Below are 13,796 nucleotides of genomic sequence, written 5' to 3' on the forward strand. Positions count from 1 at the left end.
TCAGTTTAGGTAAATAGTATGTTCTCACTGAATAATTTATTGACAAAGAACAAAAAGGTGCCATATTTCAATTGAATTATTTCTTGTCCCTTTTTCTTCTCCTTTCCCACCCCATAGGAAATAATGTTAAAAAAAAAAAGTATAAAAAGGAATGGTCGTTTGTTTGCTGTAACAAATTTCTTTCATATAAATTTTGAGGCGTTTCAGTGGGAAACTCCTTGTGTAGGGACTTCGCTGTCATGTGGACAAAACAAGCTCGTGCCCATCCCCCGCCCACACGAAAGCACACTGAACGTGATGAATGGTGGACAGAGCTGCAGGTGGGGAGGAGGAGCAGAAGAGGGCACCATGCTCCTGTTCACCTTTCTGCTGGCCCACATGGGCCTCTGCGCTCTGGGCTGGGACACTGGGGAGCACACCAGTCCACTCTGAGCGGAACAAAGGATGCTCATAGTACTCCTCATCCGAACTGTAAGGCTCATCATCAGGTACAGACACCGAGATGGAGGGGGCCAGAAGCCTGCGCCTCTCCCCGCCGGTGGCAGGTTCATGGCTGGGGAACCTGTGGAGGGGACCCACTTGGTCCTCAGCCCCTGCATCTACAGACAGACACACAGGAAGAAACTGCAGGGAGAACTGGACAAGACCGACGTGAGATCAGACAGACGAGACAGACGGCTGCAGGAGGACATGAAGGGTCACCAAAGCAGCACAGCAGGATGGGAGGGGCTGAGACGAACGGGGGCTGATGGAGGATGGAGGCAGTGGATGGTGCATGCTTTTCTGGGCACTTAATTTAAACTACTCTTTAGGAAATTTTGCTATTGATCTAAAAGAATAAAAAAGAAATCGACACCCATGCTGCGAAATGGAAATTATCTGTGCATTATTCTCCAGGAATTCAGAATAACCAAGGAAATATTGGAACAGAAACAAAACATCACAAAACAAATGCATTCTTTCAAAGAAATTCCAATTAGAAATTAAGAAAGAGAAACGTTGTCAGGGTACCATGTCTGCTCAATGACTGGGAAAAAAAGGCTCCTGTTTGAAACTGTGATTATCCAACCATGTACAAATACTTAACATTTTGGTTAATTTAAGTTTTAGTTAATGATTCCAACCAGCAAGTAATACAGTTCCTTAGTTCCCATTGTAGATTAGTCTGCTTAGGACCGTCTGGACTCTCCTATGAGTCAATGAGCTTTAGGAACCTTTAGGATGTGCCCTATTTGAATTTTGATGTGGTCACTGTCTCTCAGAATTCTGTTCAGGTTACCCGAGTAATCACTAATCACAATTACTTATATCTAGACCTAAGTTAAAGTTTGTCACCCTCAACGACAGAAACAACACCTATAATATCTCTCTGTGCAGTATTAACCTTTCAGCTTTCAGACTTTAAACAACCAATATTCTAGCCTTATTTTGCAAACACACTGTAATGTAAAGACCGTAACTTTTTTTTTTCAATAGCCAAGTACTGTCAACTGGAAATAAATTTGCAAATATGAATATATTAAAAATAACACTCAGTGGAGAGAATGCTGTTAACCCTTCAGCATATTAGTTATTAGTCAGCACACTGGTTATTGATAGTCCCATGGAAGTTATTCCTGGTTGGGTACACAGAAATTTCTCATAATAATGGTAGTTATTATACCCTGGGAAATAATCCCCAAATGATGTTTGCTGTTCTTAGTAGTAGCTGAGGAGACAAGCTGTTCAGGATCTGTTCTGCAGCAGAGACTAGATGCAGGGGCTGAGGACCAAGTGGGTCCCCTCCACAGGTTTTTGGTTTGTCCTCGTCAGTCACATGTTCCCCAGTGACTCTCCGACTTCTCATGCATGCAAATGACATATAAAATGTCTAACTTGCTCAGCCGATTTCACGGACTGTCAAGTAAGTAAAAATGCTTTTGGTTACCACCCACTAGGGGTGGGTAAGTAATTAAAAATAAATATGTAAACATAAGTAAATAAGGAATGGAGTGTGTATTTGGGAGAAGTTTTATAAAAATCCATATAATAGCAGCTTGTAAAAGAACTCCTGTCTGAAGGTAATTGACTTTCACAGTCCTAGATTAAAAATGAGATCGGTATTTCTCTGCTTTTCAACATGTGTTTTCTGGGAAACAGAGAAGAAGATCACAATACAAAGGGGGCATTGAGAGTTGAGAGCTGGAGGTGAGGAGATGCTAGATATCAGTGATGTTTCAGCCTTCTGAAGCATTCGGCTTCTGCTGCCATCATTGTTCTAAGGGCTAAGACATAAAAACAGCTCAGAGATCTATAGTGTCTCACAAGAAGTGACATTTTTTTCTAGTTTGAAAACTTTTCTAATCTCAGAATGGCGGAACCATTTGTGGGACCTTTAATGGCCCAAGCAGAAAGGCCATTTCTTCTTAAGTCTTTGTCCCTTCACTCGAAAGAAATAGCTGACCAAGTCCAGGCCTCTCCTAGAACAGTGTGCTCTAAGAACATCAAGTTTCTGGTCAGAACTTGTGAGCAAATATCATCTATGGTGCAAGCTCCGGAGACGAGCCAGAGAGTTGTGTGCTGGGGGGAGGGGGTGACTAAGTGTGAAAAAATAGTGCAGCAGTCTCTAAGAGGGATGTTAAGACATTAGAGTCGCATTTGTTGAAGAGAGGAAATGTACATGACAGATGCTTTTGGTTACCACCCACTAGGAGTGGGTAAGTAATTACAAATAAATATATAAACATAAATAAATAAGGAATGGAGTATGTATTTGGGAGAAGTTTTATAAAAATCCATATAAGAATAGTAGCTTGTAAAAGAACTTCTGTCTGAAGGTAATTGACTTTCACAGTCCTAGATTAAAAATCCCGAGGACATAGCTTTAGGGAAGTATGGAATTCTGCGTTAGAAGACTCATATTTAGATATAAATTCTACCTGACTCGTTTATCCAATTGTAAACAATGATATCCCTGACAAAAACATGTAAATATCTTTGCGGGTTGCTGGATGAAGTAAATGATAAGACATTTATAAAACTGCCAAGCATAATGTGTGACCATACAAAATAGCCTGTTTAAGTGTGTGTGTGTGTGTGTGTGTGTGTGTGTGTGTGTGTGTGCACACGCTATCATATGCATGTGATATGATATTCAGAGGACCACTTGGCTCTTTCCTTCTACAGTTTTGTTCCTGGGGATCAGACTCAGGTTGTCAGGCTTGGGGGCAAGTGCCCTTTACCAGATTAACCATTGTATTGAGCCAGTGTATGACTACATGTATGTTTGCATGTTGTATTCCATATATATGCTCAAGTTTTCTTCTTTACCTTAATTTGACATTTGAATTTGGAGTTGAGAAACTTAGGGAAAATGTGAATTCATTTTATAAGCTACTTTCATGGCTTAAGGTAACAATTGAATGCATTTATCCACTACTATAAGTAAACATGCTTTGGGAACTATTTTTTGTCACAAAATAACCTGCTTCATTTAACAATGTGACATATAAAAGGATATGATGACTTTGTGAATCTTGGCCTTTCTACATAGCTCTTTTGCATAACTACAAACTTCAGGAATGAAATTTAGCTGGTTTTGACTGAGGAATATTTTTCTTTTAGTTTGCTTTTATTTAAACTTCCTATTAATATATTTAAAATTTCATATTGGGCAAAAGGAAGACTTGTCATTCCAAACTCAGCCTTGGTTGGTCAGACCTTTTTGGAACACATTTGCAGTCATGTTTATGAGACTCTAGCTCTCATGGGATATCAAGGACTAATTATTGTGAATCACGACACACAGCAGAAGGCAGCTGACCCCACTTCCAGTATTCCCCATTATCTTTCTTCACTATGCAAGCTTTGATCAAAGATTCCTCAGTTTCCAGGTGGTTACTGCCACCCCCAAATGACATGGAGGTGAACTACTTTCAGAGAACAATAACTATGTGGCTGTCTCTCTGACACTGGAAAAATAACCCCCGGAATTCTGTATGAACCTAACAAGACAGAAGAAATCCTGGTTCAGAGTATTCTACTGTTTTTGCATGGACTTCCATGTTCTAACTACTCAGTCCAAATGACAAGTGTTATGGCTAGACCAAGGAAGAATCAGAGGTGGTGCGGAAACATTCTAATAGAGCCTTCTATAACAGTGCCGTGGTTTTCTTCCTAGGTGAGCTACTTACTAATTTTTGTTAACTTTTCCCCAATAAAACCTCTTCTAGATATTTCCCCATTTAAGGACACATTCTGGGATATGCTCATATTAGTTTAATTAAAATAAATGGACTTTTTTTTTTATTTTTCGAGACATGGTGTCTCCATGTAGTTTTGGTGCCTGTCCTGGATCTTTCTCTGTAGACCAGGCTGGCCTCGAACTCACAGAGATCTGCCTGACTCTGCCTCCTGAGTGCTGGGACTAAAGGCATGTGCCACCACAGCCTGGCTATATATGGATGTTTTAAAAGTGATGAATGTCAAATTATTTTCAATGGAAACTTTCCCTTTAGGAAAGAACACTTTTAAAAAATGTCTCAAGAAGGAAGAGTCTGCAGAATCGCCCATTTACACAACTTGAAATCAAGCGCTCTCTTCTATTTGTATATTTGTATGTTGTGGTTGTCCCTGTGCCCTCAAAGCTGCTGGGAGAGTTTGTGTCCTGGGGGAAAAGAATCTCTTAGACAAAGCAATGAAGCTCACCTGTTCCCTCTCCCAGCTGACCTGCTGTCAGTAATACTCCAGGCTGGGTCTTTAGTAACTCATTGAAAATTTGATTAAGAAACTGAATACGTCTTTCTTTTTTTCCTTGTAGCTCTCAGTGGCTTTTTTATTTTAAATAATTTTTTAAAAGCCTGTTATTTGTTGAACATTAATTTTATTGGGGTTTTAGATAAAGGAGCAATAGAACTTTGATTTGATCACATCTTTCAGGCATTGAAGATGAGATTATCATGTGCCATTTAAATTAATAATGTAGCATTTATAAAATATACACATATATCTTTTCATATAACTAAAATATGGTGGTCTATCGTTAGATCTTTATGTACCTTAATATCTCTTTTGAAAAAAAAAAAGGAAAACACAAAGTAAGGTTTGAAAATAGCTATGAATTGTTTGCAATGAGAAGTGAGCTAGTGTCTTCCCTGAATATACTGGACCAATGTGGGGAAGGTGATTCTTTACAGGATAGTGAATCCATGTCTTATTTATTCATATTTTCACTGTGTGCATTGCGTTTTCTGTAAGGAAGAGATCAGCTGGGTCTCCAGATAGATGAGAGGAATCTACTTCCTTTTCTGCTACAATTACCATTGAGTAAGAGGAGTCAATAACCAGACCTCAAGCAGACTTTTGGAGTGGGCCAGCTCTGTCAACATCATAGCCCTTTCTGCATTAAGAGGGTTCTGGGGCACTCTAATGGTTTTAAGTGGGAGCTCAGAAACACTTTCAATGACCTGAGAGCAGTACAACTGTCGTACACAGCTTCCTACTGCATCCAGCAGGAAATGAATGACATCTAGGCCCTTGGCTCCCAATAGTTCCTACACTCTATTTCCTTAATCCTTTCCCTCTTCCTCTTTACCTGGCAGCCATGGTTCCTTGCCCTAGAATACAGCATCTTTTCATCTATCTGTATGCGTTTATGCATCTTGTTTCCTCTGCCCCACATTTTCCATCTGTGATCTATCAATATTTTCCTTTTATTTTGGAACTAGCAATACAATGAAAGAAGGATCCCCTTGCTGTTCTGTCTGGAGGCTTCGGTCTTTATCCTTCCCAGAGGTAACACACTTGAATTATTTGTAAGCCTATTTATTCCATTCTTGTTCACTAAGCAGTTTGCCCTTTGAAAGCAGGGGTAATGTTTTGTTCTCAAGCATTCGCTCAGAATTTGAAGTTTGTGGGGCACTGTAGGTGCTCAGTAAATATGGTATACAGATGACTGGAAAAGCGTAAGGCAAAAAAGAGAATCAGATGTATAAATGATATTGTACACCACATTTAAGAAGATTAACCAACAGCCCATTGCCATTGCACATTAATTACAGTTGCCAATTTTTTTCATTGAATAATTTTACTTGTTTAACGTTATTTCAGGTATCAGATTAGGAGGGGGATAGTTTAATTAACAAACAGCTTGCTGCGAAGAAAAGGCACTGCTTATAAATCTGTGACTAAAAAAATATTGCCTCAGAGCTAACAGTATGCAGTTGAGTAGTTTAGCTTTCTATATTTAGGAAATATTGAAATGAATCAGATTATGAATTATCACATGATAAATATTTAATGATGATGTTATTTATCTTTGACATAGCAAATGAACTCTGAAGTGACAATAGGAAACAGAAATGGAGGAGAAAAGGAACACAATGGCCTTTGTGCGTTGAAACTGAAAACAAGCTGCTGCTGTTCCTCTTACACAGATCAGCTAGCCTTTATGTATATGCTGAGTCCTGGGACTGAGTCTCTGCTGAAGCAGTGTAATCAAGTGTCTCTCATCTCACATTCTGAATGAATGTTCTTCAAAGCATCCCTCTGTTTTGTCAATGAGAACTGAAATGCTGATGTGGTGTTCTGTGTGGAGCTAGTGCATAAAAGTATTCATGGACAGCAGTAGGTCTCAGTGGGGAAGTAGCCATGGTCTTCCAGTTCACTGCTCTCAGTCTGTTCATTCATTAGCTTCCTGGTCTATTCATTAATATTTTTTTGAGATTTTGCTTTGGGGCAGACTCTGGGGAAGTTCTTGGCAATATAACCATGAGTAAAATATATCATTTCTGGCACTTCCATGAGAAAGTTCTGACTACTACTGTCATGGGGATTATATTTGTTATTTGTTATTTCTTTTCAGTCATAAGAGGACCATATCATTTCTGTCCAACATCTCCACATTAAGTTAACTGTTTATAGTTATTCTAGCATCTTGAACACACAGTTTTCTTCACATAGTCATATTTTCCATTTTTGGAAATACTTACCATATTCTTATACTTCTGATTGTACATAGAAACTGATTCTACTTTCATTCATGGGCTTATTGTCTTGACTGTCTGAAATAGCACCATCCCTGATCTACATTACCTGGCACTGGGGTTCCCTGGCTGTGGACTGGAGTTTATTATTTACCCTTTTGGATGGGCCCAACCCGATAAGGTCAAGACCTTACCTTCCTCCACAGCAACTGTTTGTTCTGCGGCTGGCGATGGTGGTGGGGAAGGTGGCAGATGAGCTGTTTCTTCAGCTGCTACAGGTCAAAAATGAAGACACGAGACAGAACAGTTAATTCTATCAGCCCAGTGGCTCTCCCATCTGCAAACAGACTCCTATGAAACTCTTATCTTTCACCTGATTTACCTGTTGACAAGTTAGAAGATTAACATTCCATATTTTTCAAAATCATTTTCTCCATAAAAACAAGTTAGAAACCAATGAAAAAATTCTGTTGCGTTTGTTAAAAAAAAAAAAAAAAAAACCCAAGTTGAACTTGTAAAGTTAATAATGTATTTAATTTAGCCCTGAGATACTATATTAAAACATAACTAGACAAGCGTTTTGGTTGGGATTAGAACTGTTTAATTAAAAACAACAAAATTTTGAATGTTCTGCTAGGTCTAGAAACAAAAATTATCTGGATCATTCATAGTCACATTGTTTGGCAAACATCTGAAATGAAACTTCACCTCCAGTTTAAGGTTAAGTCTTCTGTATCTTTCCCTTTCAGAAAGGAAAAGTAAAGGCAGCACAGCCTATAGTGGCCACCAGGCAAGCTCTACCCACCTAGTGGGAGCTGGGCCACCTTCTGGCTTTGGCATCACAGTGAGGGAGTATGTTGGGAAAAGCTCTGAGCCTTTTCTAAAGTCCTCCTGGACACTTACCACACAGGGAAGGAACTCCAAAGGAAACAGTTCCCACTTGATGCCAGTGGCTAAACAGATTTCATAGATTCTATGAACTGAAGCTTCCTAACACAATGGCACCTTCGAGGTGGCTTTGTGACAACAGATGTTTAGTTCCCTGGCTCTTTGGGATTTGTGGCACATATGATTTCAAATTTTATTTTTATTTCAGAGAAAACGAAGAATGGGAATGAATGATAGATTAAAGGTTAATGTTTTAAATTAGGGTTCCCCCCCCATTTCTGTTTATGAGAAAGATAGTCCTTGATAATCAAAACACTCAGAATGGCACATATTGACTGTACTCTAAACTCTTAATCTGGGAAAGGAAAATATTCTTATTCTTTATTTTTAGGAGACATGTCAAGGACCCTTAATCAAGAAAACAAATCTTAAGGATACACTGAGCTATAAAATAGGGAAATGTTTTTAGGATTTAGAAGCCATGCCTTTTGGCAGATTGTGCACATGTATGTATGAAATAGAAAAACTGAATCCTAGAAAGCCTCCTTCCATTTATACATATCTATCTATCTATCTACTTATCCAACTCTCTATGATCTGCCCATTCTCCATTTATCTAGCTATATATATCAGTCTATCCACGCATCTATGTACCTATAATTTAGCTATGTATATCACTTATCTATGTATCTGTAATTTATCTTTGTATTTATTACCTGTCTATCATTTATAATCTATGTATTTGTGTATCAAAATATATATCTATATTGAAGTGCTGGATCAACCTTTCTCTCTGTGCTGGGCAGCAAGCCTTTGGCTGAGTGCCTTCCTCAGTAATTATGTGTTGCAGGCTTCTGTGGCACCGAAGGGCATTTATGACCATGGGAAAAGGCAAGGCTATTGAAGTGCCCTTAGATGGATGAGCTATGTGCTATGTGGTCAATTCTCAAATCACAAGGTCAGTCTTTTCTATGTGATTCAAGCCACTGATGATTCTAACAAAGCTCTGGTTACTGGTTTTGTGTACTTGAACCCATAAGGAGAGACAGTCATCTATAACTGAAGTGTCAGTTCACTTTCTTCATGGGCATGGAGTCATAAATCCTGATTTAATAAACAAAATGGGTCACCATGTCTAACAAGAAACGTATTACCCTAAAGCCTATCAAAGTAACCCAGTGAACCCACTGAGGGGGCCAAAATAGGTCCTCCTGCTTCTAACAGAGGTGATAAGTGAATGCCACGTGCACAAAGTATGTACAAAGTAGAATGAATCTGTTGAACATGTAGACTTTATGCTGTGACAAGGGGCAGCAAATGCTTGCCCTGACCTAGGCTCTTCTTATTTACCTAAAGGCAGAGCTGCAGGCTGGTCTTTGTGTTGGGTTTCCTTCTCTTGTTCACCTTTCAGGACTGCTACAGCTTCAGCCGTGACTACTTGAACTATCCTTGCAGACACCTCCTCTGCAAATAAACAATAACAGAAGAACACATAATGACCAGAAGTCCAACCAAATAGCTTCAAGAACTGTCAACAGCATTTAAAAAGAACAATTTCAGGATTTGGGATTTCTCAGATACATTAATTGTTCAGTGCAAGTCTAACATTTATAAGTTGTTCATTGAGAATGCTTCTTCTAGTATTCCAGTGTGGTACAAAAAAATTGGGAGTAAAAGAGAGGTAGACAGAGTAGACATTGGGACAGCACGAACCTTGTATTATAGATCATTCCTGAATCTTCTTTTTAGCACTGATGTAATATTTAGTATCTTCCAGCAGCATTTAGAACACCCCACAGGGAACTGTACTGAGACACATGTGACTATCTACTTGGTAAACCATCACAGTCCTGGGTGTTTTCTTTTGACACGCACACAATTCTTGAAGCCTTCCTCACTGAGCTTTTTTCTAGACTGGATAATTAATACCATTTGTTTTTTTTTTTTTTTTTTGCGAAAGGGTAGAAAATGAACATAAAAGTTTTTGTTCCTATTATTTGTGTAAATTAGAAACAATCTATACTTCACACTATCATTGCCAACTTTAAAAATGCACAATTACTTCATATACTTTGTAAGAATTTGACATGTTTCAGAAGAGTATCATTTAAATTGGAGTCATAAGTACTTGAGCATTAATTAACTTTTTAAAATTACAACTTTTTATATGAGGTAAAGCTCTTTTTATTTGGAAAACAGTATTTAAAAAGCACAATTATCATTAGCTTATGGGACAAAATTATAACTGAGCTTTGCTATAATATTTCAGTCTTTTGTGTAGGACTGCATGTTGGTATCAACTGAGAATTAGTTTAACTGTTTATAACAAAATAGAACTTGATAATACAGAATGGATTCATACATAATAGCTAAAATAACATTGTAGGCATTTTATAAAGGGGTTTTTAAAACAGTCTCAGTAGAGACAAGTGAGGAGAAAACTGAAGGCATGCCTCTGGTCCATGCAGTCACATTCATCCTACACAAAACGCACTGTATACACATTATCATGTTTCATTGGTGAGCAGTAATTTAGTTTCTGTTTATTTTGGAAGAGAAATCATAAGAAATTTGAATTTCTTTTGTTTTTGTTTGAGGCAAAACTCATTTAGAAATGTGCTTTTGGTTTCCATTTGAATGTAATCTATGAACGAGGTGACTTGTTTTATGTACATTTTAAAGCATAATTGTCAGAAAATAATTTTAACATGATCTTGGAAGTCTCAGTAAACTTCTATTTTTTTTAAAAAGGATTTATCAGGAGCTGGAGAAGCAGTTCAGTGGTACCGTGCTTGTTTCGCATGCATAAGACCTTGGGTTCAACTCCCAGCACCCACTTTTGATTTTAAAAATTCTATTTTAAAGATACTCTGATAGTATATTAGGAAGCTAAGTTCATATTGCTTTACCTAATGTCTTCTAGTTGTTTGGAATAATAACATTATTAAATCTTTTCAAATAGAAAATAATATACCTTCTATTCAAAATTTCAGTGTATTTGGAAATATATGGCCATGAACAGGAGCTCTGGGGGTTTCATTTGGTCCAGTGAACTTACAGTCTTCCTTGAAAGCAGCAAAGGAATTTATCAACAGGATATCAACAGTAGTGTTCCCTACAGAGTAAGAGATGGCTTTTTTCCCCAGGAGAAATGTAATCAGAGCTCTCCTGGGTGGATTCTGCATCTCCACTGACTGACTCATGGGATAGGAGCAAATTCACTCAGGGTTTGGGTAAGTTCACGGATAATTAAGAATAAATGTACCAAAGAAACACAAATGACCAAGTATGAGTTATAAAAAATCAAACTAATAAAAATAAAATTATAAAAACTATGACTCTTGTCATATATATACACCTATTGTTTTCATATATTTAATCATGTATGATAGTTTTCATTCATCCTTACATATATATCCATTGCTTCCATCCATCTGTCCTGCCCATCTATCCACTTACCCACCCATCCACCCATCATATTTTTACCTATTTAGGGGGTAACTATCCTTTAGGGTAAGTTATTAAGGAATTATTAAGGTCTTTAGTTCAGAGAAATATGGGTTTGTACTGAAGAATTTTGACCTTCTAGTTATTTTATCCTAACAAATTCATTCAAACTCACTGTGCTTTTAAGTTTCACTCACAAAATGGAACAAGTAATAGCACTTGGGATCTCAGCTAGGTAATTACATTATTATAAAAGAGCGCACCAAGAATCTGAAGGGAAAGGAGGATGTCCAGACAGTTCTCACCACCTCCATATCTCACTAACGACCATGGTAGTGGTTTCTGAGGGGCCAGCCCCTCTAGGCTATCTCTTGATATCATAACTCATTGTTGTTAATATTTGTGAGTATAATGATGATCAGAAGAAGTATTTTTCAAAGACAAAATTCTGAAGGAAGAAAACACTGTCTTTTTTTTTTCTTTTTAAATTTTCTGGTCTCAAACCTGACTGCATAAATATTGGGTCCTATCTACTTGGGATTCCTATCATCAAGTCCCAACTCTGGACTGCCATCTAGATGGAGGTCCAAAGAGCTTGGTAGCTTTAAAGCTCCCTAGGACAATTAACAGCAGGAAATCTCCTCCTATAGGTAAGAGAGTAAAAGACATTTAATTTTTTCTTAGCTTATTTTCTCCACTTTCTCTTTTTCTTTTTCAACACATATGCAAATTTATGACTAGAAATTGGCTGTTGAGATGATTAAAAATAATGTATTATACATAAATTGCTTAGTTATCATACACAATTAAAAGGTAATATTGACATCTATAGTTGAAAGGATAATACTGCTTATTGCAAGTAGCTATTTGGAAATATTATTTATCTTGTGAACTTCAAAACTTGGAGAAGCAAAGGTTTTTTTTAGCTTATGGCATAAGTTGCGTTAGTCAGGGAGCATACATGGTATTTCTTTTTTCTCTTTTGTGAATGTTAGGACTTCAGCCGATTAACATCAGCTTAGCATTGGAGAAGTTACTAGTAGTTGACTAATGTCTGAATGTTAAACTTGTGATAGTCTTTATTTTATCATTAATGTCAATATAACAATGAATTTCTACAATTAATGAAAATAGCTTGGCTGTAAAGTCAGGTCACAGGTAACAAAACGATAACTCAGAAATAACTCAAGTAGATTTGATTACAAACTATTTAGAAGGAAACATGAAAGGTAACTTCTCTGAATCTAATTTATCTCATTACTTCTTACAAAGATGTAAAGCTGTTGATTATTGGATAGTATAAGAATACGTGACATGGGGGCTAGAGAGATGGCTCAGTGGTTAAGAGTACCGACTGCTCTTCCAGAGGTCCTGAGTTCAATTCCCAGCAACCACATGGTGGCTCACAACCATCTGTAATGAGATCTGGCGCCCTCTTCTGTATACATAATAAATAAATAAATCTTAAAAAAAAAAAAAAAGAATACGTGACATAAAGATACAGTACAAAGAACACAGAGATGGGTAATGTATCACCACTTAGGAAAACATTTGGAATACCTCCTAGCTTCAATGCTGGGCACTGTTTGCCAGACACTTTTTCAGGCTTTTGTCCCTTACAAAAGGTGTCTAAATTAGCCTTGCACCACTCTTCTACAGTACAGCTCAGAATTTACAGCTGCTCCAGCCCCTTGCTTTCCTCCAGCAGATCATTCACACTACACCTTCCCTAGGACCTTTTTGTTCTCAGTCTTCATCATGGCAGAATTTTAAAGACAGGTCCAGGATCCATACACAGTACATCTTCAGACTGTGGTTTCTGTGATATTAGCTTACTAAATCCCAGTTGATTAGCAAAATTGATGGACTTGACAATCTTTCAAGAGCTCTGAAAATTCTAAGCTGCTTCTTGAGCAAAGATGTAACATTGATGGTAGCCCCAATAATTGCTGGATGTGCAGCCTGTGGATGTGGATCAGGACCAGCTGTGCCTCCTTAAACCTGCAATGGTTCACCAGTTGGATGGTGAACACAAAATGCAAGCAAATCGGCATATGCCAGGGCACACATTTTTGTTGATTTTTTGCAGCTTGTTAAAAGTGAACCAAGACGCATTGACAGTAAATTCAACCATATGGCTATAAAAACCACTAAACGTTTCTGCTTTGAAGCATCGTGGGTACAATAATGGTGTGTTAAAAGAAATGACAAATCAGTCTACCGTACACTTGGTGAAAAAAGGAAAACAAAACAATTTAAGACAGAATGCTCCTGTCAAGAAGGTTCTTCTCAGTAGGGTACAAAATGGTTGCCTAGGAAACCAATGTTAATTGCTGCTGCTGCTGGAATCCAGTCAACAAGGAAAGCACTGTGTAGTTCGAAGTGCTCTGCTGAACAAACACCCTCCATAAATTCATGAAGAAGGGGTGGGGGGAAGGAAAATTCCTTGCTTCTTGCTTAATTTGGAGAGTAAATGGCTCCTATGAAAGTATTTCCTTG

The 13,796-nt window shown here is 37.8% G+C and overlaps 1 protein-coding gene across 35 annotated transcripts in view; it reads right to left on the reverse strand.

The window, feature by feature from the left end:
* Nucleotides 1–13,796, reverse strand: part of Map2 (microtubule associated protein 2) — a 279,474-nt gene that overhangs the window by 40,328 nt on the left and 225,350 nt on the right. For 28 of the 35 annotated variants that reach the window (XM_037210313.1, XM_037210310.1, XM_037210312.1 and 25 more), the window contains 2 exons: nt 9,201–9,314; nt 7,157–7,234 (listed from right to left, as the gene is read on the reverse strand). In XM_037210313.1, coding sequence (XP_037066208.1) covers nt 7,157–7,234; nt 9,201–9,314 — 192 coding nt within the window. The remainder of the gene's footprint in view (nt 1–7,156; nt 7,235–9,200; nt 9,315–13,796) is intronic. The other 7 variants (XM_028870078.2, XM_028870084.2, XM_037210330.1 and 4 more) reach the window with 1 other exon arrangement.

Source organism: Peromyscus leucopus, chromosome 13 (genome assembly GCF_004664715.2).
Source record: "Peromyscus leucopus breed LL Stock chromosome 13, UCI_PerLeu_2.1, whole genome shotgun sequence".
In the NCBI taxonomy this organism is placed as follows: domain Eukaryota; kingdom Metazoa; phylum Chordata; class Mammalia; order Rodentia; family Cricetidae; genus Peromyscus; species Peromyscus leucopus.